Genomic DNA, 21,200 nt, shown 5'->3' on the forward strand with positions numbered 1-21,200 from the left:
AGATATCATTCGGTCAGATACGTTTGGGAAGTTCACTCGTTTCGTAAAAATTATATCTAGCGAAAACTCGTATAGTATTCTATATATATATCACCTGAAGTGAACACAGTGTATTGTTCTATAGGCTCGCGGACTTGTAAAAATTCTGGTGGGCTAGTAAATTTTAGCTGGTAATGTTTATTTTACTGCATCCACATATCTTATGCACACATATCTTCTAAAAAAGTCATCCATGTTTATTATTTGCTTGAACTCTTGACTTGTACCCGTACTTTATTATCTGTATCCAACAGGTATTTCCAGTGAGGTTTTCAATATCGGGTATTTTTGTTAATTTATGAGACAAAAAATAGATTCACTATTAACACTGCGATCTGAAAATATTTTCTTTGTTTATAAACGAACACAATTACTATGATGTCAGCGTTCTTATCGTATTGTGTGACATTACCCAAGGACTTAGGATATTGACCCGTTTGAAACAATTCGGCAATTTGATTCTTACACTTCAGCCGAGGTATATTCCGAGTGAGTTTGTATTGAACAAATTTTTGGGAGTTAATTTCACAACTTTTTTGTTTTAGTTGCAAAATGAAAAATACAGCTGATAAAAAGTATGTTTTATATATGGTAAAAAATTAAGGAAAGAATCTCTGGCTAATGCTAATATCTGTAGGCTGATGCCTTTTTATATTTACTAACTCAACTCCCAAACCAATAGAGAGAATCAGTCGACATGAGACGCGTTAATAGAGGTTGCAATATCTCACTTTGTCCTACTTGTGCATATCATTATATTGTGATGGTGGCCACCAGGAACCACTGATATTACTGCTGTATTTGGCAGGTTATTTAAAATATTGTTTTACATTTCCGATACTTACGGAGAACGTGTAGTTGACTTCTGGAGTAATGGTTACAGTTGTCTTAAATTTACAATTACCACTGGGTTCAATCATCTTGTTACCATTAATAGGTGCATCAACGTTTGCCTGAGGAAAAAAGAAACAAAATTACAAAATACATAACTGAAAACCTTAAAATGCATTGAATATGCAAACACACAATGTGATAAAATTACATACGTTAAAAGTGACACACCAAAAAAAAAAACCTACGTTGAAATATTTTTCTATACACACGTTCGTTTGTACATTCATACATGCCCTTTTACATAATCTGTAAAACGTGTTTGTTGAGCTTTTACTGTGCACGATATACAAGAGGCAGTCCTCCTACAGACGAAATGGGAACACTATATAGAAGGCAAGACCAGCTCTCCTGCAGAAGCAGCACCTGGCGGTGATTCATTACTGCATGGCTTGGTAACTCCGTCATAGCTTCTTTTGGACAACGGATTTGCAGAGACATGTTAATGAGTTACGCTAGTGGTAGATTTATAATCGTTATTTTACATACATGTAGGTGTATCATTAATGAGTAAATTAACATGTCATATATAATCCTGAAATCACTATATGTATGGATACGATATGATGAATGTCTACATAGTTTCCGCCTCTTAACCGAAAATATACATGTAGCTGCTTTTATCTTTGTTTCCTTTTTTTTTGGGGGGGGGGGGGGGGCAGATCTAAATTTAGCCCAGTAATCATTACCAAAGACCGGCCTCGGTGGCGTCGTGGTAGGCCGTCGGTCTACAGGCTGGTAGGTACTGGGTTCGGATCCCAGTCGAGGCATGGGATTTTTAATCCAGATACCGACTCCAAACCCTGAGTGAGTGCTCCGCAAGGCTCAATGGGTAGGTGTAAACCACTTGCACCGACCAGTGATCCATAACTGGTTCAACAAAGGCCATGGTTTGTGCTATCCTGCCTGTGGGAAGTGCAAATAAAAGATCCCTTGCTGCTAATCGGAAAGAGTAGCCCATGTAGTGGCGACAGCGGGTTTCCTCTCAAAATCTGTGTGGTCCTTAACCATATGTCTGACGCCATGTAACCGTAAATAAAATGTGTTGAGTGCGTCGTTAAATAAAACATTTCTTTCTTTCATTACCAAAGTAAAAATTTATCTTTGATTTTACAATCATAAACAAATGGTGTGATGTTAAAATATAATAATAATAATAAATAACTTTAATATTAAAAAGATATTCTTATTAATATACATTATTTAAATAAGATATATTTTGGTTATGGCAAGTATATATTATAATTGGTAACAAGGTTACGGGACCTACTAGTACTCTGTAAAATGTTACAGTTGTGAAATAAACAGATTCATTTATCTTTTTGTGTATCCGCAGAGGTCAACCAATTTAACATGGTAACCAGTTATTCTTTATATATCATCAGTCTGACTAAGACTGAATTGAATTCATTGGTGGTTGAGAGCCCATGTGGTTGAGAGCCCATGTATAGATACATTAATAATATTTTATTATATCTAGTTAACAGATACTTTATTTGTTTCACTATAGTTGTGGCAGCCACTTTGTTTCACATCTTTAATCATCAAACGTTCACTGATATAAATTACCTTCATCGAATTTCTTGTTGGAAAGCTATAGGTGAGATATGTGAGAAAATAAGATAGTGCTGGTTAATTGTAGGCACGATTTTGATTTTCTCAATTAGCACTTTTGTGTTTATCGCTTCTGAATTTTCAGCTTATAAAATATGTGGTGATCACTGAAGAATGAAGATGATGATTACTGATGATGATAATGATGATGATACAAATGATATTGACAGTGATTATGATTGTGATTCAGTGTTCTCGCTGCTCCATTTAAGCGGGGCGGCCCGCCCTGCTATTGCATTTTGCCGCCCTCCTTTCACGTTCTGCGCCCTCCTTTATTTTCCAGCACCTATCTCCTCTATTTCCAAATGCACACTTTTTTCCACACAAAAAACCCCCACAATGGTCAGTCTGCACACTGGACATCAAAGGAAACAAGCTGCATTGTGTATGAAAAAGCAACTGATGAAACATTTACGACAGTTACCGTAACATAATTTAATAGTATTTTTAACAGCCTCTATCTTGTCCCATACCTGTATCCATTTGTATGTTTAATACACACAATAAAAGTTATATTTTATTTCAGCAATGAAAACATTTAAATTTTTTATGCATTCGGCAATCTCCGACTGAAAAGCCCCCACTTATTTGGCACCAAATTTGGCACGTGATCAGAACAGTCACTCTATTGTTCAGATTGATGCTAGTGAAATGTGCTGATGAACAGTGAAAATTTAAAAGCTATGGAAATCAAAGATAGTGTCCATGACAGACGATGTTTACTAAACGAATGCCTAAATTATTTATTACCTATGAGAAACATTTATTACCTATGAGGAAGGCATAACGGGGTTCATATTTATTATACGATTTTCCTCGAATGTCATAACATAATTTTATGACTTCTTAGCTTTGTCGTTTAATGATTGGTCGTAATAAAAGTGCACATCTTTCTGATAGTCTGATATAACATTCCACAGAGACTGAGGCTATACAAAATGATGGCATTTATGTTTGACTCATTTCCATCAATACGTAATTTAAATATTGAGTAAAGGCTGAATGAAATTATAGAGAAGTATAAAGTTTACCAAAAAGCAGTTGTATTAAGCTTGATATTATATCATAAAGACGTCTTCAATGAATACAAATTACATGTACTTCTCAAGCAAAGTAATGTTGGTAGTTTGTAAACATTAACTGGATTGTATATTTACTAATTTAGCAGAATTATTATATGATAATGAACAGAATATTACATTCATGCCAATGACAAATGATGTTTACGACTCTCGTGACTTGCTCGGGAAATATGATAATTTAGGCACTTATTCGTAAACATCATCTGTCATATAATATCTTCTATTTAGGTGTATGTGTTAATATCAACATATGTTGTGCCATGGGTGTGGTATACAATGTATGTATATCAATTGAGAAATTTACGAATGTAAATAAAGGAAATATCTCATGAGATGTGTTTTGTTTCTTTTGGGTACTAGCACGTGACAACAATATACACTTAGAAGCTTGCTGCAACATTAAAAATGTAAATGTAAAAGTTTACAAGTACTGGCCATGTAGGATAGATAACTGGATACTTTATGCAAAAACAAAATGGCAGAAATTACTTCAAAAAACAACAATCATACCTGAAATGACTGGAACGTTAAGTTAGAAGACCGTATTACTCCATTTCTTCCACCTTTCTGCTTCGGACACTGATAGCTTACACTTAAGGCTGTGTAGTTATCTGCAATTGTGTTAACGTTGAACTCTTTTGCTGCAATGGGTGCTAAAATGTGATATAAAATACATTATTTTGAAGTACATAGATATATCACAATACACTACACAGCATACAGGGCTTGCAGTGTATTTTGAAGTGTGTATGTATGTGTGTGTGGGGTGGGGTGGGGGGGGGTGGGGGTGGGGTGCTGGTGTCCCTACCAATGCGATGGCACAGGATGCGAATATGAGGGCCCAAAAGGGCGATAACGTGTTTTGGAGGGTTTGGGATGGCATACTTCACCGAGAAAATTATGATTTTTCAAGTATTCAAAATACAGCATTTTCAGTCTTCTCGGCAAAATAACAGGCAAACGGGAGTAGGTGAGGGATGGCCCACATGGCTACCCCTATACTGCGGCCCCTGGCATACATTGTACTGCTTCAGTTTGTATATGTACTTATACCACAAACATTTATAAACGTACCAAAATGAGAAAATTAATATACTGTACAATACAATTGTCATAAATACAGACCAAGATTCATAAAAATACAGATGATTAGCCGAAAAAGTATCACAAATACAATACTGGGGGGGGGTGGGTGGGGGGTGTTGTCCCAACCCCCGAACCACCCCAGCCTACGCCCTTGTAAAATTGGAAAGTTATTCAGTATCTACTGTAAATGCTAAAACAATGATCAGTTGGTTCACCAACTTCTACCACCGACCGTGTTTTCTTTTTTTTATCCATTAAGAAAGCACCTCTTCACTTCAAGAATTATTTATTATTAGCACCCCCCCCCCCCTCTCTATCTCTGTGTGTGTGTCTCTCTCTAAGTCTCTCTCTCTCTGTCTGTCTGTCTGTCTCTCTCCGTCTCTCTCTCCGCCTGCCTGCCTGCCTGCCTGGCCCTCTCCCCCCCCCCTCCTCTCTCTTGCGTTTTTGTCGTTCAGACTGAGTCTGTGTTCAGATGTAGACTGTCATGTTCATATCCATGCCCATGTGTTTGTACTCTTAGCTTTTAACGAACATAATTATAATGTAAAATATATGAACCACTGATGTAAATAATATGTATTGCTAAATACACACATTGATGAGAACATTGCAGTAGCTAGGTTTTGAGAAACTGAATGTCAATAAAACCCAACCACATATAAGTAAATATCAGTAAACATCAGTAAATGTACATGTATGGCTCAGTTAACCATAACTGACTCCAGTGTAAATAAGGTTCTATACATCTGCTATTCAATTCAAATTACTTATAACAATCCATACAAGGAGAGGCATATCGTGGGGTTCAGCATTATTATGATCACTATCAAGGATGACCTTTCTAGGTATAGTCAAAAAGTCTTCGAGGCAAGTGGTATTAATCACATGTGAATTCTCAAGAATTCCAAAGATTATCTTGAAACCATTCACTCTCAATCCAAATCAATGTTCACTAACATTAAAACATGAGTTTTAAACATTATACACCACAATCTCCGATGACAAATTTAAGAAAAGATTCCATTATTTAATCCATGGGGATTTTATTACAAATAATGGTGAATGAAAATTTAAATATATAACTATCTTCCATGGAAATGGATAATTCGTAAAGATCAAGAGTGAATCTAGACTAAAGTATACTGAGGCTTTATGTACTAAATACGATGCATCACTGATCAAAATGATAGTTTATGCTATTCCATAGTTTGAGCTTGTGCAAACCGTTTCATCTCTTTTGGTGAAACTGTTGCACATTTATTTTTTCATTGTTTTAGATGAAATGACGGACTTGACAGCTGTGGTGGCAGTACTCATGACAGTGCCACCAGTTTTAGATGAAGTGACGGACTTGACAGCTGTGGTGGCAGTACTCATGACAGTGCCACCAGTTTTAGATGAAGTGACGGACTTGACAGCTGTGGTGGCAGTACTCATGACAGTGCCACCAGTTTTAGATGAGGTGACGGACTTGACAGCTGTGGTGGCAGTACTCATGACAGTGCCACCAGTTTTAGATGAAGTGACGGACTTGACAGCTGTGGTGGCAGTACTCATGACAGTGCCACCAGTTTTAGATGAGGTGACGGACTTGACAGCTGTGGTGGCAGTACTCATGACAGTGCCACCAGTTTTAGATGAAGTGACGGACTTGACAGCTGTGGTGGCAGTACTCATGACAGTGCCACCAGTTTTAGATGAGGTGACGGACTTGACAGCTGTGGTGGCAGTACTCATGACAGTGCCACCAGTTTTAGATGAAGTGACGGACTTGACAGCTGTGGTGGCAGTACTCATGACAGTGCCACCAGTTTTAGATGAAGTGACGGACTTGACAGCTGTGGTGGCAGTACTCATGACAGTGCCACCAGTTTTAGATGAGGTGACGGACTTGACAGCTGTGGTGGCAGTACTCATGACAGTGCCACCAGTTTTAGATGAAGTGACGGACTTGACAGCTGTGGTGGCAGTACTCATGACAGTGCCACCAGTTTTAGATGAGGTGACGGACTTGACAGCTGTGGTGGCAGTACTCATGACAGTGCCACCAGTTTTAGATGAAGTGACGGACTTGACAGCTGTGGTGGCAGTACTCATGACAGTGCCACCAGTTTTAGATGAGGTGACGGACTTGACAGCTGTGGTGGCAGTACTCATGACAGTGCCACCAGTTTTAGATGAAGTGACGGACTTGACAGCTGTGGTGGCAGTACTCATGACAGTGCCACCAGTTTTAGATGAGGTGACGGACTTGACAGCTGTGGTGGCAGTACTCATGACAGTGCCACCAGTTTTAGATGAAGTGACGGACTTGACAGCTGTGGTGGCAGTACTCATGACAGTGCCACCAGTTTTAGATGAGGTGACGGACTTGACAGCTGTGGTGGCAGTACTCATGACAGTGCCACCAGTTTTAGATGAAGTGACGGACTTGACAGCTGTGGTGGCAGTACTCATGACAGTGCCACCAGTTTTAGATGAAGTGACGGACTTGACAGCTGTGGTGGCAGTACTCATGACAGTGCCACCAGTTTTAGATGAGGTGACGGACTTGACAGCTGTGGTGGCAGTACTCATGACAGTGCCACCAGTTTTAGATGAAGTGACGGACTTGACAGCTGTGGTGGCAGTACTCATGACAGTGCCACCAGTTTTAGATGAGGTGACGGACTTGACAGCTGTGGTGGCAGTACTCATGACAGTGCCACCAGTTTTAGATGAAGTGACGGACTTGACAGCTGTGGTGGCAGTACTCATGACAGTGCCACCAGTTTTAGATGAAGTGACGGACTTGACAGCTGTGGTGGCAGTACTCATGACAGTGCCACCAGTTTTAGATGAAGTGACGGACTTGACAGCTGTGGTGGCAGTACTCATGACAGTGCCACCAGTTTTAGATGAAGTGACGGACTTGACAGCTGTGGTGGCAGTACTCATGACAGTGCCACCAGTTTTAGATGAAGTGACGGACTTGACAGCTGTGGTGGCAGTACTCATGACAGTGCCACCAGTTTTAGATGAAGTGATGGACTTGACAGCTGTGGTGGCAGTACTCATGACAGTGCCACCGGTGGGGCAGGACATGCTTAACTTTCGCCAACACCTGATGTTTTGATACAATTCATGAGTGAATGTCATCACAGCTGTACTTATTCCAATGAGCTCTGTCCTGTGTTACTTTTGATTCAGCAAACCTATTCTGGGAGTGGCAATCCTCTTTATGGTGGTGTAAAAATAATAAAATCTCCAGTAAAAGAACTCTATAGAGTGGCTGTCCTCTCATAGACGAGACACTAGATAGAGAATTGTGGAATCAACCACTACTTTGCCAAATGCCCATTGAACTCTACTCTGCATTTTACAGAGATGCAGACTACTAAATCAAAACTAGAACAGAACAAAGTTAATTAGAAAAAGTACATCTGTAATAACATGCATTAATGAATCATTGTCATAATAGTGATGATATGCAAGGAATGTTGCACCAGGTAAATGTTCTAAAACATCTGTAAACAATTTAGTCAAATATTTTAATTGCTGTGTATATGTTTTTTTGAGTATTCACCACTCTACAGTAAGCTGTTGTTTCACCAGAAACTGAAGTAGCATTCCTGAAAATAACATATTTTATTTGTGATAATTACCGGATTCACTTGTCTTGATGTATGATGTAGTTGCATTTGCAGACGTCCCAGCAGAGGTCATCGCCACTAAGGTGAACTTGTAATCCCAGTAGCTGGACAGATTGGCGACATTGTAAGTGGTTCTACTCCAGCCTAAACGAAACACTCATACTCTGACTATATACACACTAACCACTGTAAATATATATTCAAGCAGGAGAAAATGCCACGATTCATAAATTTGTTCTCTAATGTAATCCAAAATTAATGTATACATTGTTATGACATTAATTTATATATTTATGATATGATATTATAATTTGACCAATAACTGTAACTGACAAAATACATTGATACACAACATGCTCATGTCACAACATAAGAACACAGCATGGCAGTGAAAAGAGTTGAACCTATGCCATTATGGCTATATGCACCATGTCCACCCCAGTAAAACGTTGTAATCGTTTAAGCTTGACATCCTCTCAGATATTACCATGGCGTGGATTGTGACATCACCTTTTCTGCAAGACTGGTTTACAGGGCTGATACACCAACACTGGTTACCTGGTATCTCTATGTGTTGTATTTGGATGTTGGAACTTGAATCGTTTTCTGATTTCTCAAAAACTGTCAGTGTGTAGTTTGTTAATCCTGGCCGAGGTGATTCTGGTATCCAGATCAATGCTATTGATGAATGTGTTACCGTTGAACTAGAGAAACCGGTTGGTTTTGCAGCAGCTGGAATAAGACGTGTTTAAGTCACTTTTAAATCATTGAAGGAAACTCAAAAGTAAACCAACAATGAATGGGCGAATGAATGGTTAACAATATTCCAGCACAAACAGACACATCGGCTATTGCATGTCATAAAAGATAAGTATATGAAAATATTAGTTATATAATTATGTAAAACCACAGTGTAAGGAGGTGTGGGGAAATGTATAATACAATATAATATGAAGGTAAGTATATTTTTAAATTTTGTTTACAAATATAAATGCTTTAAATACTTTAAAATTAATCCTGGGTGTAACTTAAAAGATTCCAAAATACTTCAGTTACCAAATACATCATTTCTTGTTGCATACCTTTTGGCATTTTACTAAATTTAAAAATTTCAAACGAAACGTACCTTTTGTTTCAGTCATGTTCTCTAACTTTACATATGGTCCGTATTCTTGTTCATTGATGGCAAACACCCCCGTCGTGTATAGCATGAAAGGAAGGAGATCTGTCAATGTATGGCTGAACTCAACACTACGATTATTCAGAACACTTCTCGTCTTGTTGATTATGGTCTGTGGAATATCGCTGCAGTGTGTATCATTATCAACCTACAACGATATATATCTAGTAATATGATACATATTTTACATAAACAACAGTGACAAGAATAGCCGATACACTACTGACTTAAACTTACAGAAGTGTTTAACTCCTTAAATGATAATGGTATAGTAATAATTAATTTTTGGTTATATATATAGTGAAATTCCACCTAATGAGTCCTCTGGTTCTAAGACTAATTAATATAATACAGACCAGTATATGTCCTAACTTATTCAAACAACGCAATATCATTCTGGCACAGAAGTTGTTTAATCAAGGTTACAATAACCAGGGATTCCAATGGGCATTCAAACAGTTTTATGGTAGAAATTTGGAGGCTATATCTACTAAATACGATGCATCACTGACCAGAATGATGGCTGATGCTATATTCCACATTTCGAATTTGTACCGGTGCATACCTTTTTATCTCTTTGTTGAAAAATGTATAATGTTTTTTGTCGTTTTAGATCAAGTGACAGACTTAAGGTGACACAGGTGGGGAGGATGTGCTCATCTTTCGCGGAACACCTGATATCATCACTGTTATGACAGAGATTCCTAAGAGCATGTCAACACAACAGTACTTATTCTAATGAACTCCGTCCGGTTCTAGTTGTGATTTAGTAAACTAGTCTGAGAGTGGCAGTCTTCCTGTATACGAGGCACTGGATAGAGATTCATGGAATCATCCTCTATTTCGTTAAATTCCCATTTGACTCTGCATTGTGCAGATATATGGCCTTGATCATGTATTACGGTTTTGTCATTCAGAATTAAAATAAACATACTCTGGTATTCAAACCACCCAAATAGTATGGATTACCACCTGAAAGTTATATTCGACATTACTCTAACTCAAACTTTCCAAAAGCACAGAAAATCCAACATGTCAAATTTTTTCATGAACGACGTTGTGATATTGGATTACAAAATAATATGAACATTATGCAAGCATGCCTTTGAATCGTGTATACCTTTAAAATATGCTCGATATTAAAAGGGCTTTTGTCAGTGCTGAATACTGCACTGATGCCGAGGTGAATTACTCCAAAAATACTGATACCGAACATGAAGTGTTAACACCGTTCAGCTCTAGTCATTGGAACAGCTACAGAATCTGGTAAGCTATATTTTGTAAATTGGTAATTTTAGTTTTAATGAAACCACATTTCATATAATACTTTATTTCCTGGAAAAAAAATTTAATGTCCCAAACACTTCAGTCATTCACGTGACAGGCATTGGGATTTCTTTTAGTGGTAGACACTCATGATCCCAAAAGTGTTTGTCAGTCGAGACTGTTGCTAATCTCCACTGCGTAATAATTATAATACTAATAGCCTAATTAAGGAACAGGTAGCACAGACTTACACCAGTCTTGGCTGTTTAGTGATAAGACATCAGACGTGAAGACTGGTAGATTCGCCTGCCGGTACAGGCTCCCACCCACACCAATTTTAACAATTCAATGGGTACGTGTAAGGCCACTACACCAATCCACTACACCAACTTCCCTCTCACTAACTACTAATATATAACCAACGCTCCTCGAAAGACAGACCATAATATATAGCAGAGGTATGTGCCAAAGGACAGTAAGCTTGAACCTTAATTGTATAAACACTGGACTATAAATTGCTAAGTAGCCATCAAAGTTTGTTCCCACAACATGCCTGTTTGAACGTTATAATTTTAAAATGTCTGACGATTGTAAAGACCAAAGGCCATATTAATTGTTCAAGTATGAAATCGTTGTTTTAGTTTTAAAGTTGTAAGCTATAAGCGTAATGTTCCAGAAAATGAGACCCTTATATGAAATGGTCCAGAGGTTAAAATACATATTTATTAGTATTAATTCTCATAATTCGGTTTTAGGACAACCACTTCACTATTAAGAACAATTTTAATTAGATCCACAGGCAATCATAATAGCTGAGTTTCAATGAATGAAAGAAAATCCCACAAAATGAGTGTGCTTTACTGCACAGTCGACGGTTTTACAAATCGTTATTTTATGTCACATTATAAACAAAGCAAATCATGGATTATTACATATATATATATGCAGAAGGGCAAAACAAGATTTATGGACCACAAATATTGGGTCTGAGCCCTTGGTCCGTACCTCATGAATTCACTGAATAGGTTCTTAGTAAATCTTAATATTGTGTCTCTATATGACAGAATATATTTAGCTTATTACTTTGCCCATTTCTTGCTGCTTCTAATCTTCTATTTATAATACTTTCTTTCGTATGTCGGTTAAAGGAACGGAATGTCATCCTTACTTCATCATAACTCTTTGTTCATATGTTGTATGAGTTAGCGATTAGTCACTGAATTTGCATTTTGTAACTTTCCAAAGACTACGATCTTGGACTTTCCCCCAATACTTTTCCGCCATGTTCTGAAATGTTTCAAACAATGATAATGAGTTCTTTTCTACTGCTGTGTTAACAGACTTGGTGGGTAAACCTGTATCTTTATCCAATCAATGCAATCTTTTTAGCTTCACATCCAATGTCTTTTTCTGATATATTGCATATATTATGATATAAAAAGTGATATCATTTATATATTTAGTGTAAAACGGCAGAGGAAAGCTCTATATGAAGACTATGCTATCTGAAAGTTCCATTTCCGTGTTCTCCGACCCAAAAAACCCATATATTGATATATACAGTATAGGATCTAAAAGCTGTAAAATACACGAAATGAGATTAATATTGGATGCCATTTTGAATAAATTAATTAAAGTTAAATAAAGTTTGTTTTTCTACCGTATTCATGTTCAGTGACCATTGTTATCTAATGTAAAAAACGTATTTGCCCAAGCCTATAATTACATACATTTTAGAACAACTCGTAAGATAAACGGTATAGTATATATATTTGGTTTTCAACAATTTTATAATATTGTTCTGAATGTTATTTAAGTAGGGGGAGGTATTATTCACCTTTGATAGCCTATACTATCTCAAATAATGGGGGTTACATTCAATAATGGTTTCTTTTACGTTTTCATGGTCACTAGACCTGGCAACCCTCCCGGATTCCGCAGGAGTCTCCCGGTATTTGATAAAATCGATCCCGTTTTACCAAAATAACATAAGGGAAGTAACTCATTCTCATTCGGAAAATGTCGACTACTTTCGGTTTCCGAGAATGTAACAGGCCGAATTGTCCAGACTGTTTAACCTTTGCTGAAGTAAGACTTGTGGGATATTTATATTGTTAAAAAAAACACATGGAGTTTATAAAATGACGTGTTATTATAATGTTTGTTGTCATCGTAATGGCTACGAAGCGTGTTGCCGCTAATTCAACAGGCTGTGTATTGCCATTAAGTGTTGCCATATATATAACTATCCAGTTTAGTTCTAATGACGCCTCTGAATTATAAAATGTCTTCCCACTAGATTACATAATTCAACTATGACGAATCTGAAGTGCCAGACTCTGGCCCAGAGTTGACAGCGATACACACGATGCATGTTAAAATCACATGTCACAGCAAGACAACAAAAAGACCAATTAGCTATATAAACATACTTGTGTCAGTTAATTTTGTATGTTTGCGCAGTAAAATGTTGTTAACAAGGGTACACTTCAAGAGATTATTTTTGTACAATTAATAAATGTTGTGTTTGACATAAAGTTAGTTCACTGAAATGGGTATAATTCTGGTAAATTTCACACAATGTCCGTAATGAGGTTTTACTTATGATTAATGGAAATACAATATTTATTCCATCATTATAATGATTTTAAATAAGTACCACGCCACTGTTCCTCATAATAGTAAAAACTGAATATTAATTTATAAGATTTATATAAATTTGTCTTAGGTACTACACTAACCACAAATGATGATGTAACGTAACCTGTAAGGCTTAAGTGTAAAACAATAAATGTACTAATACATTTTTTAATTTCTTGTTCGTGTTCTTAAAATTTTTGGATAAAAGAGTTATTAAAAAAAAAAAATAATGTATTAACTCATAATAATATTTTTTTTTTAAATGCCAAGATCTAAGGTTAACAAGTATATATGACATTATGTAGTGTTCATATAACTTATTATAATAATTTTAAATCTTGCGATTTTGGGTTAAATTGAAGGTTGACAGGTCTGATAGTCACTGGTTCTGGGGTCTAAGCAATATATTACAAACTATATGTTGTTTCAAATAAGCTTAAGTTATTTGTGTCTGTCATATTGACATTTTATTATGCCATCATCTTGGATTTCTACCATATTGGGTTTTCTAAAGTGGTGTTTCACCAGGAAAACATACTTAGCTACCTCGAAAGCACTATAAACCAAATATTATCGTACCGTCATACAATTTCGATCGACATATGTTTTCGCATGTATCGCGAGATTATGCGATATATTACGTCACTATCAGCCTAAACATAAACAACGAAGTGTCTTTTGCCTCACAATATTAAAAATGCTTCAAGTCAAGCTGCCAACTTCATGTTTTAATTATAATACCATAAATGTTATCAGTTTTTCGTAATGCAATATTTTGGTACTAATAAAATGCCTCACATAGCGAAATCCAGATATCACAAATCCCTGCAAAGTTATCGTCTGCAACACTGACATCTGACCTGCCAAAGTTAGACGATATACCACGTGATCATTACACTGAACAATAAAATGTATGGAAGGCTGGTTGGGTTACCTCTTATGTCATTCACAGCAACTTTCTTTTCAGTAATTTCTGGTGGGGGCATGTTTACATGTGCATTTACATTTACTACAAATAAAGGTGGTTTGGTGGAATTAGATTTTTTGAAAATATATAGTTCTGTATCTCTGTCAGAGTACTTAAGGTTACAATCTGAATTTTGATGTCGTTGATACGTGTAACAAGAGGATTAGACATTAGCATATGACGAAAACATAATGTAAATATGTTTTCAGTAAACATTGTCTATTGGTCTGAAGATTACAAGTTATAAACATTTTATGATTTTATTTTCAAATGAAGATTTTGATGTAAATTATTGCACGGAGTATAGACCCTTCACTGCCATAACAAGGACAAAAATAGACAGCCAATGAAACTATCGAAAACATATGATGTTTGTGAAAATATAGCGGAAACACCTGTACGACTTAGCAGCTAGTTTTTTTGGAGGAAAACTTGGCGTTCATGGGAAATTATTACAGTTTTTTTTATAATAAACTAATGTGACTTGAGAAAGGTAAAGTAGTATTGTATGTATGAAGTATTGTTTTTATTATATTTTATTTTTTTGCTTATCGTATGGAAACCATATGATGCCAGGATACATGGGGCATTCCAACAACAACAGTCAGCACAGAGTAAAAATCCATATTTCTTTGTACCCGAAAGGGACCTGTACCACTTCGAGAACTATTTAAAGAAGTTGGGGTGGGGATGTTTACCATATAAATAAAATGTGTAGTTGTTTTACAATAATGAAAGATAACCCCTTATAATTTGAAATAGTACGAACTATAAAACGTTAACACCTCCCGCTAATATATGGAACACTTCATGGCATATATTCACTCACCATACTCATATTTTGACAATCACTGCAGCGGAACACAATCTTTTGTTGACAGCTCTGGTTTTGTTTTATTTGTAGAGTTAAAATATAAGCATATATGACACCGTTTGGATTATCTGGACCTTTCCACTGTACAAACATTGACTGGTCTGTGATGCTGGATACAGAAAACTGAGTAACACTGGTAGGTGCTGCAAAAGAAGTCGGATAATTGGTTACAATGTGTATAAAAAAACTAAATATGGAAAGGTTCCAGTACTATACATACAAATCTCAAATAATTTTAATATGGATGCTTCAAATGCATTGTGCTGACTATCACCATTGAGGGACATATAACAGACCAACCCCTGTTTGAAATATTTGTCACAGACACCCATGTATAGCAGACACAAACTAAAATATTAAATAGAGTTATGTCTACATGCTCGTGTGACGATATTATTCAAAAGGCATTTCAAAGAAAAGATGTTTAAATATGTCATTTCCAAAATGTTAAACATTTACACAAATCGATTATGATCTCAGGCAGTTCCTATTTACCTTTAACCGCGCCACGGATATTTTTGTAGATGTAGGGTTCACTTCGAACACCAAAACTAACTGCGATGATTTCTAGAATATAGTATTTTCCAGGTATTATATTACTGAAATAAACAGATTCATTGTTTTGTCCTGATGGAGATATAGTTTGTGTCCGATTGTAGGAAGACGAGACTCCAGTCAGTGTCACGGTGTAGTTACTAACAATTCCTTTCGATCTGTAGAAGTACAGTTTCATGTTTGGGGCTGTTGTGTTGCTGTTGACGTCGTCGTATGGACCCGGTGTGTCAGGAGCTTAAATAAAAGAGCGAACAGAATTATAGCTGATTATGACTAATAACAGAGAAAAGAAAACGCACAATGTTCATTTCTGATGGTCATTCTTGGACATACTTTTTATGTTTCTGTTAATTATAGCTTAAAGTCAAGATCACACCAGATTAATCTACTAAAGTGCCCAACAAATATTGCCTGTAAATACATACATTTAATTAGTTCTGGGAAGTATTATAAGGAGAGTACGGTACAATTCGCCACCAAATATGAGGAGTGGGGAAAGAAATTATGTCCAAGAGATTAACACAGACACGCAGCCTTGACTGCTTTTACAATATGACGCATCGCTGACTGAAAAGATGTGAGATGAAAGGTTTTTTTCACCTGTTTGTGAAAATATTGTACACAATTTGTGTGTGTGTGTGTGTGTGTGGCTGAGATAGAAACATTGGCTATTTTGATATTAATTTGTCAGACAGCAAAATAAAAAATAAAATAATAAAAAACCACGAAAATGAAAAAGAAACCCCCCCATGAAATGCGTAAACCTGGACACATAATTGGCAGTTAGTAGGTGAAGAAAAAAAATATTTATGACATCTCAACCCATTATTAAAATATAGAACTTATTATGTATTAAAATGTCATAGATAGAAACATGAGGCCAATCAGCATACAAAGTTCTGCTATTTAATTTCAAATTTGTCAGTAGTAGATAATTCATTAATTTGTAAAAACCACCTAAGAATATCCATGTGTCAAGTTTAAGAATCTTTGAAAAATTTCCATGTTAAATTTTAAAACATTTAATAAATTTTTTTAAATCCCTAAATATCTAGGTTTACTCACTCATAACATTTTAGAATATTGACCCCTCTTTAGCTCTATGCTGGGGTGCTTTCTGCTGCCTTTTGGTTTTGTTACTAACATGTATTTGATCCATCCCGTGAAGTAAACTGCAGACATCGTAACCTTTGAGGGTCAGTCCATTTCAAATCAACAATGCCCCACGCACTTCAGTTTTACATTCATTGACATTTGTATCATTGAATCTTATTCAGACATAGATCTACATGAATAAATTTGAAATTAGGCTCTGAATTCCTAGTAGGTTTTTAAAAATTGCTGCCATCGTCTTTATCCTACGTTTCCAGTCCGATTTTCCCAGCATACATTGAAATCTGACATTTTGTATGGGAACTTCGAACAACGTTTACAAAGATCTGACATATAGGACACTGGTCGTTTTCAGCAGTCATACTGAATGCTTAAAAATCTTAAAAGTCTTATATTTATTAGGCCTACACACATTTAACTTGTTGTCTCTAGCAAATCCATCCCAATTGCTACATAAATCTTAAATTACAACTATGTGATGACTAAATTATGGAACAACATCTTTCTGAAATAGGAAAAATCGTTTTGAGGGCATTTTCAATGAAAAAACCCCAAATGTGCATATAGACTTTTAAAATCCCAAAACTTGTCTCATTGTGTAGCTGTTGGTATGTAGTTTATGTGTCAGAAATTTCATTATCCATAGGAAATATATTTTTGAATTATGCACTCATTAAGTATTGGTATGGACTTGACAGAGAAAAAATTTAAATAAATGTGCATAATACAATATAATATCAAGGTAATGTGCATAATATGAATGTAAAACAGTAGTTTTGTTGACTCAAAAATGGCTGCTCATAAAATAAAATGGCATTTTAAAGATTCTTCAGTTGTTTCTAAGTATACAGTGTAACTACTGAAAACTACCAGTTTGCTATATATCAGAACTTCTTGATCATCTTAGTACTTGAAATATAGCACAGACATAATGATGGCAAATTTCTAGATAAATTTAACACGTATTATGGTTAGTAAAATGACCATTTCTTCCAAAGATAACTCCAACTATCAAAACACAGATGTTGTGTCCTACCCCAGATGCCATTTGCACCACCTTAGCCACTGGTGATATAAAACAGAACCAACAAATAATCGTTGCCCTCAGAAAAACCATTACCCGGTACCTCATATACAGCTACAATGCTAATCCAAAGTGAACAACATGAATTATTACGAGAAGCTGTGATTTAGTTAGGTGTTGATCTTTGAACACTCGATGGACCACCAAATGTTGTGCGTACAGATCCAGCTCCCAGCATTGAAGCTCTTGTTACTAATAGCTAAACAAAGAATCATCTTGTAAGGATAAAGAATCCTAGCAAGAATCCTCTTATGACATAATCCTCTTAAGTTCCATTTCTGCTCTGAACTTAGCTGTTGTTACAGGAAGGCTGAATTCACTCACATGGTACCTCTGCAAGAAAGATGTGGGCACACAGAGACCAGTCCACAAACAAACAAATTTCTCTTGACGACCAACAGAATCCATCCAACATCATTCTCCACTCTCCCAAACAATTAGTGAGGGACAGTGTGTACTTTGCTAGTGAACGCAATAAGACTCACAGTAGACCTCGATACTTGGTAACTCACATAGATGGAAACTGGCCTCAGTGGCGTCGTGGTTAGGCCATCAGTGTTCAGGCTGGTAGGTACTGGGTTCGGATCCCAGTCGAGGCATGGGATTTTTAATCCATATATTGACTCCAAACCCTGAGTGAGTGCTCTGCAAGGCTCAATGGGTAGGTGTAAACCACTTGCGCCGACCAGTGATCCATAACTGGTTCAACAAAAGTCATGGTTTGTGCTATCCTGCCTGTGGGAAGCACAAATAAAAGATCCTTTGCTGCCTGTCATAAAAAGAGTAGCCAATGTGGTGACAGCGGGTTTCCTCTAAAAGACAGTGTCAGAATGACCATATGTTTGACATCCAATAGCCGATGATAAGATAAAAAATCAACGTGCTCTAGTGGCGTCTTTAAATAAAAACAAACTTTCATATAGATGGCACACGGGTTAATGTGGCCAAGTTCATTTGCAGTCAGTTATACGTAGTACCACTTACAGAGGCGGGCAAATTCTCAGGGTGGTTATTGAATAGCCCTATGCCTGCAGTTAATAAATTAGTATGATAATTTTGTAAGGAGTAGCTTTTTGGTGGATATCACCCATCATAGTGTGGTGAGAACAAATTCTTGTACAATATTTTGGGGTAGGGAAAACAAAATGTATCATAGCTTTGCATCCAATGGATATAGCCCCACCAATTAGCACTCAAAATGTTTATATTATATCCCCTACACACTGTTACTAGTATATAATATATACAGTTATATAATGAGGTCGCCAGAGGACATAGAGAATACTAAATGAGTCCCCGTGAGAGACCGTTTATATTACAACGAGTGTGTTTTCGATCGTACATCATGAGCGGAAGCGAGTGATGTACGATCGACAACACACAAGTTGTAATATAAATGGTCTCTCACGGGGACGAGTATAGTATTCTATTTATTACAACGCGCTACATTATTAATTTGAGTCGCCAAATATATTTTTTGTCTCTCACTAAACAGGACACTGAACGTAAACAAAACAGTTCCGTGGATCATGTGATCGGAGGTCATGACCTCTCAAAAAGCATATCTCACATTGTGGGATATGAAAAATCTCTCACGGGTATCTCCGTCACCGCGGTGTAATAAAAAAGGTTGTGACATTGCGTTGATTAAAATAATCCGACACCTTGGCATTAATGGTACTACTGCTTAATGTATGATGGACATATTTCAACTCAACTGAATATAAAGTGAATGATAGACACCCTGTCAGTAATTAAAGGGGTCATTGCGAAATTGTTTTGAAAAAAGGTGTCTTTACAACAAACAACAGAAAGTCATATTTACAAAACTAACATATTCTGTTCTCATTAAAAAGTGGAAAATGTTTGTCTATTGCCTTAGTTTTCAACTTTTAATAATGGCAACTTGTCCAAGATACATTATGGTGGCTATTGTGGATTTCCAGGATGCAATAGCTATTAAACCCAATATCTCAGAATCTTTTCCACCTATACTCACTTTTAGTTTTGAGATAATTAATACAGTTACATGTATATGAATCAAAGTATCACTAGATGGATTTTCATAAAAGTCATGAAATATAGAGTCGAATTATTCAGGGGGAAAAAGGTGCATTGTCAGTTGTGAGTCTTACCACCGTTTGTCTTTGGTATCATTCTGTTCATGCAAGAAGTTTCTATTAAATAATTTACTTCTCACAGTAACACATGCAGTGTTCCGTTCATTTCAGTGCTTTTCGATTGGACCAACCGGCCTGTGTGGCGTCATGGTTAGGCCATCGGTCTACAGGCTGGTAGGTACTGGGTTCGGATCCCAGTCGAGGCATGGGATTTTTAATCCAGATACCAACTCCAAACCCTGAGTGAGTGCTCCGCAAGGCTCAATGGGTAGGTGTAAACCACTTGCATCGACCAGTGATCCATAACTGGTTCAACAAAGGCCATGGTTTGTGCTATCCTGCCTGTGGGAAGCGCAAATAAAAGATCCCTTGCTGCTAATCAGAAAGAGTAGCCCATGTAGTGGCGATAGCGGGTTTCCTCTCAAAATCTGTGTGGTCCGTAACCATATGTCTGACGCCATATAACCGTAAATAGAATGTGTTGAGTGTGTCGTTAAATAAAACATTTCTTTCTTTCTTTCGATTGGACCTATTTACATGGCCATCTAGTGCCACATCCACTCAGTAACAACACTTAATCAATTCACTGGAGCCAAAGTTAGGGAATTTCACAAAAGAACGTCTCTCTCTGGAGTGGGTGCATTTTTTCACTGGTGGAACATAGTTTTAGCTTAATAGGTAACCCGTTTTCAATGATGTAGTTTCTAGGTAGTGATGTTCCAATAATCAATTATAATCGAAAATTGATCGGTTTGGCTCTAACGATGTTATGATTGATTAAAAAAGTATATACTCGATTGTGTGGGGAAATGTTAACTGTAATTATTTCTCTAATCTAGATGATGCAATTGATGTAAATATGTAGTGGTTTTTGTTTGTTTTCATGTCTACATACACAAAACGTCATTAATTAGTCATTAAAGGTAGATTGGCGACTTGTAGGGTTATTACAGTGGGAATGACGACAGGCGCATTGTCCTTGTAATTCAAATTATTTATTATGTTCATATAACTTTAATCAATTGTGTAATCTACAGTTGAATGGTTGATGACAAGC

General features: G+C 36.6%; 1 protein-coding gene across 1 annotated transcript in view; it reads right to left on the bottom strand.

Moving 5' to 3' along the window:
- Positions 1-884: 884 nt before the first annotated feature.
- Positions 885-21,200, bottom strand: part of LOC121391378 — a gene marked incomplete at both ends in the record, with an annotated part of 71,025 nt that continues 50,709 nt past the window's right edge. The window contains 7 exons of the mRNA XM_041523032.1: positions 885-992; positions 4,137-4,279; positions 8,357-8,488; positions 8,903-9,076; positions 9,471-9,672; positions 15,227-15,414; positions 15,767-16,060. Of these exons, the coding sequence (XP_041378966.1) occupies positions 885-992; positions 4,137-4,279; positions 8,357-8,488; positions 8,903-9,076; positions 9,471-9,672; positions 15,227-15,414; positions 15,767-16,060 (1,241 nt within the window). The remainder of the gene's footprint in view (positions 993-4,136; positions 4,280-8,356; positions 8,489-8,902; positions 9,077-9,470; positions 9,673-15,226; positions 15,415-15,766; positions 16,061-21,200) is intronic.

Source organism: Gigantopelta aegis, unplaced genomic scaffold, assembly GCF_016097555.1.
Source record: "Gigantopelta aegis isolate Gae_Host unplaced genomic scaffold, Gae_host_genome ctg2253_pilon_pilon:::debris, whole genome shotgun sequence".
In the NCBI taxonomy this organism is placed as follows: domain Eukaryota; kingdom Metazoa; phylum Mollusca; class Gastropoda; order Neomphalida; family Peltospiridae; genus Gigantopelta; species Gigantopelta aegis.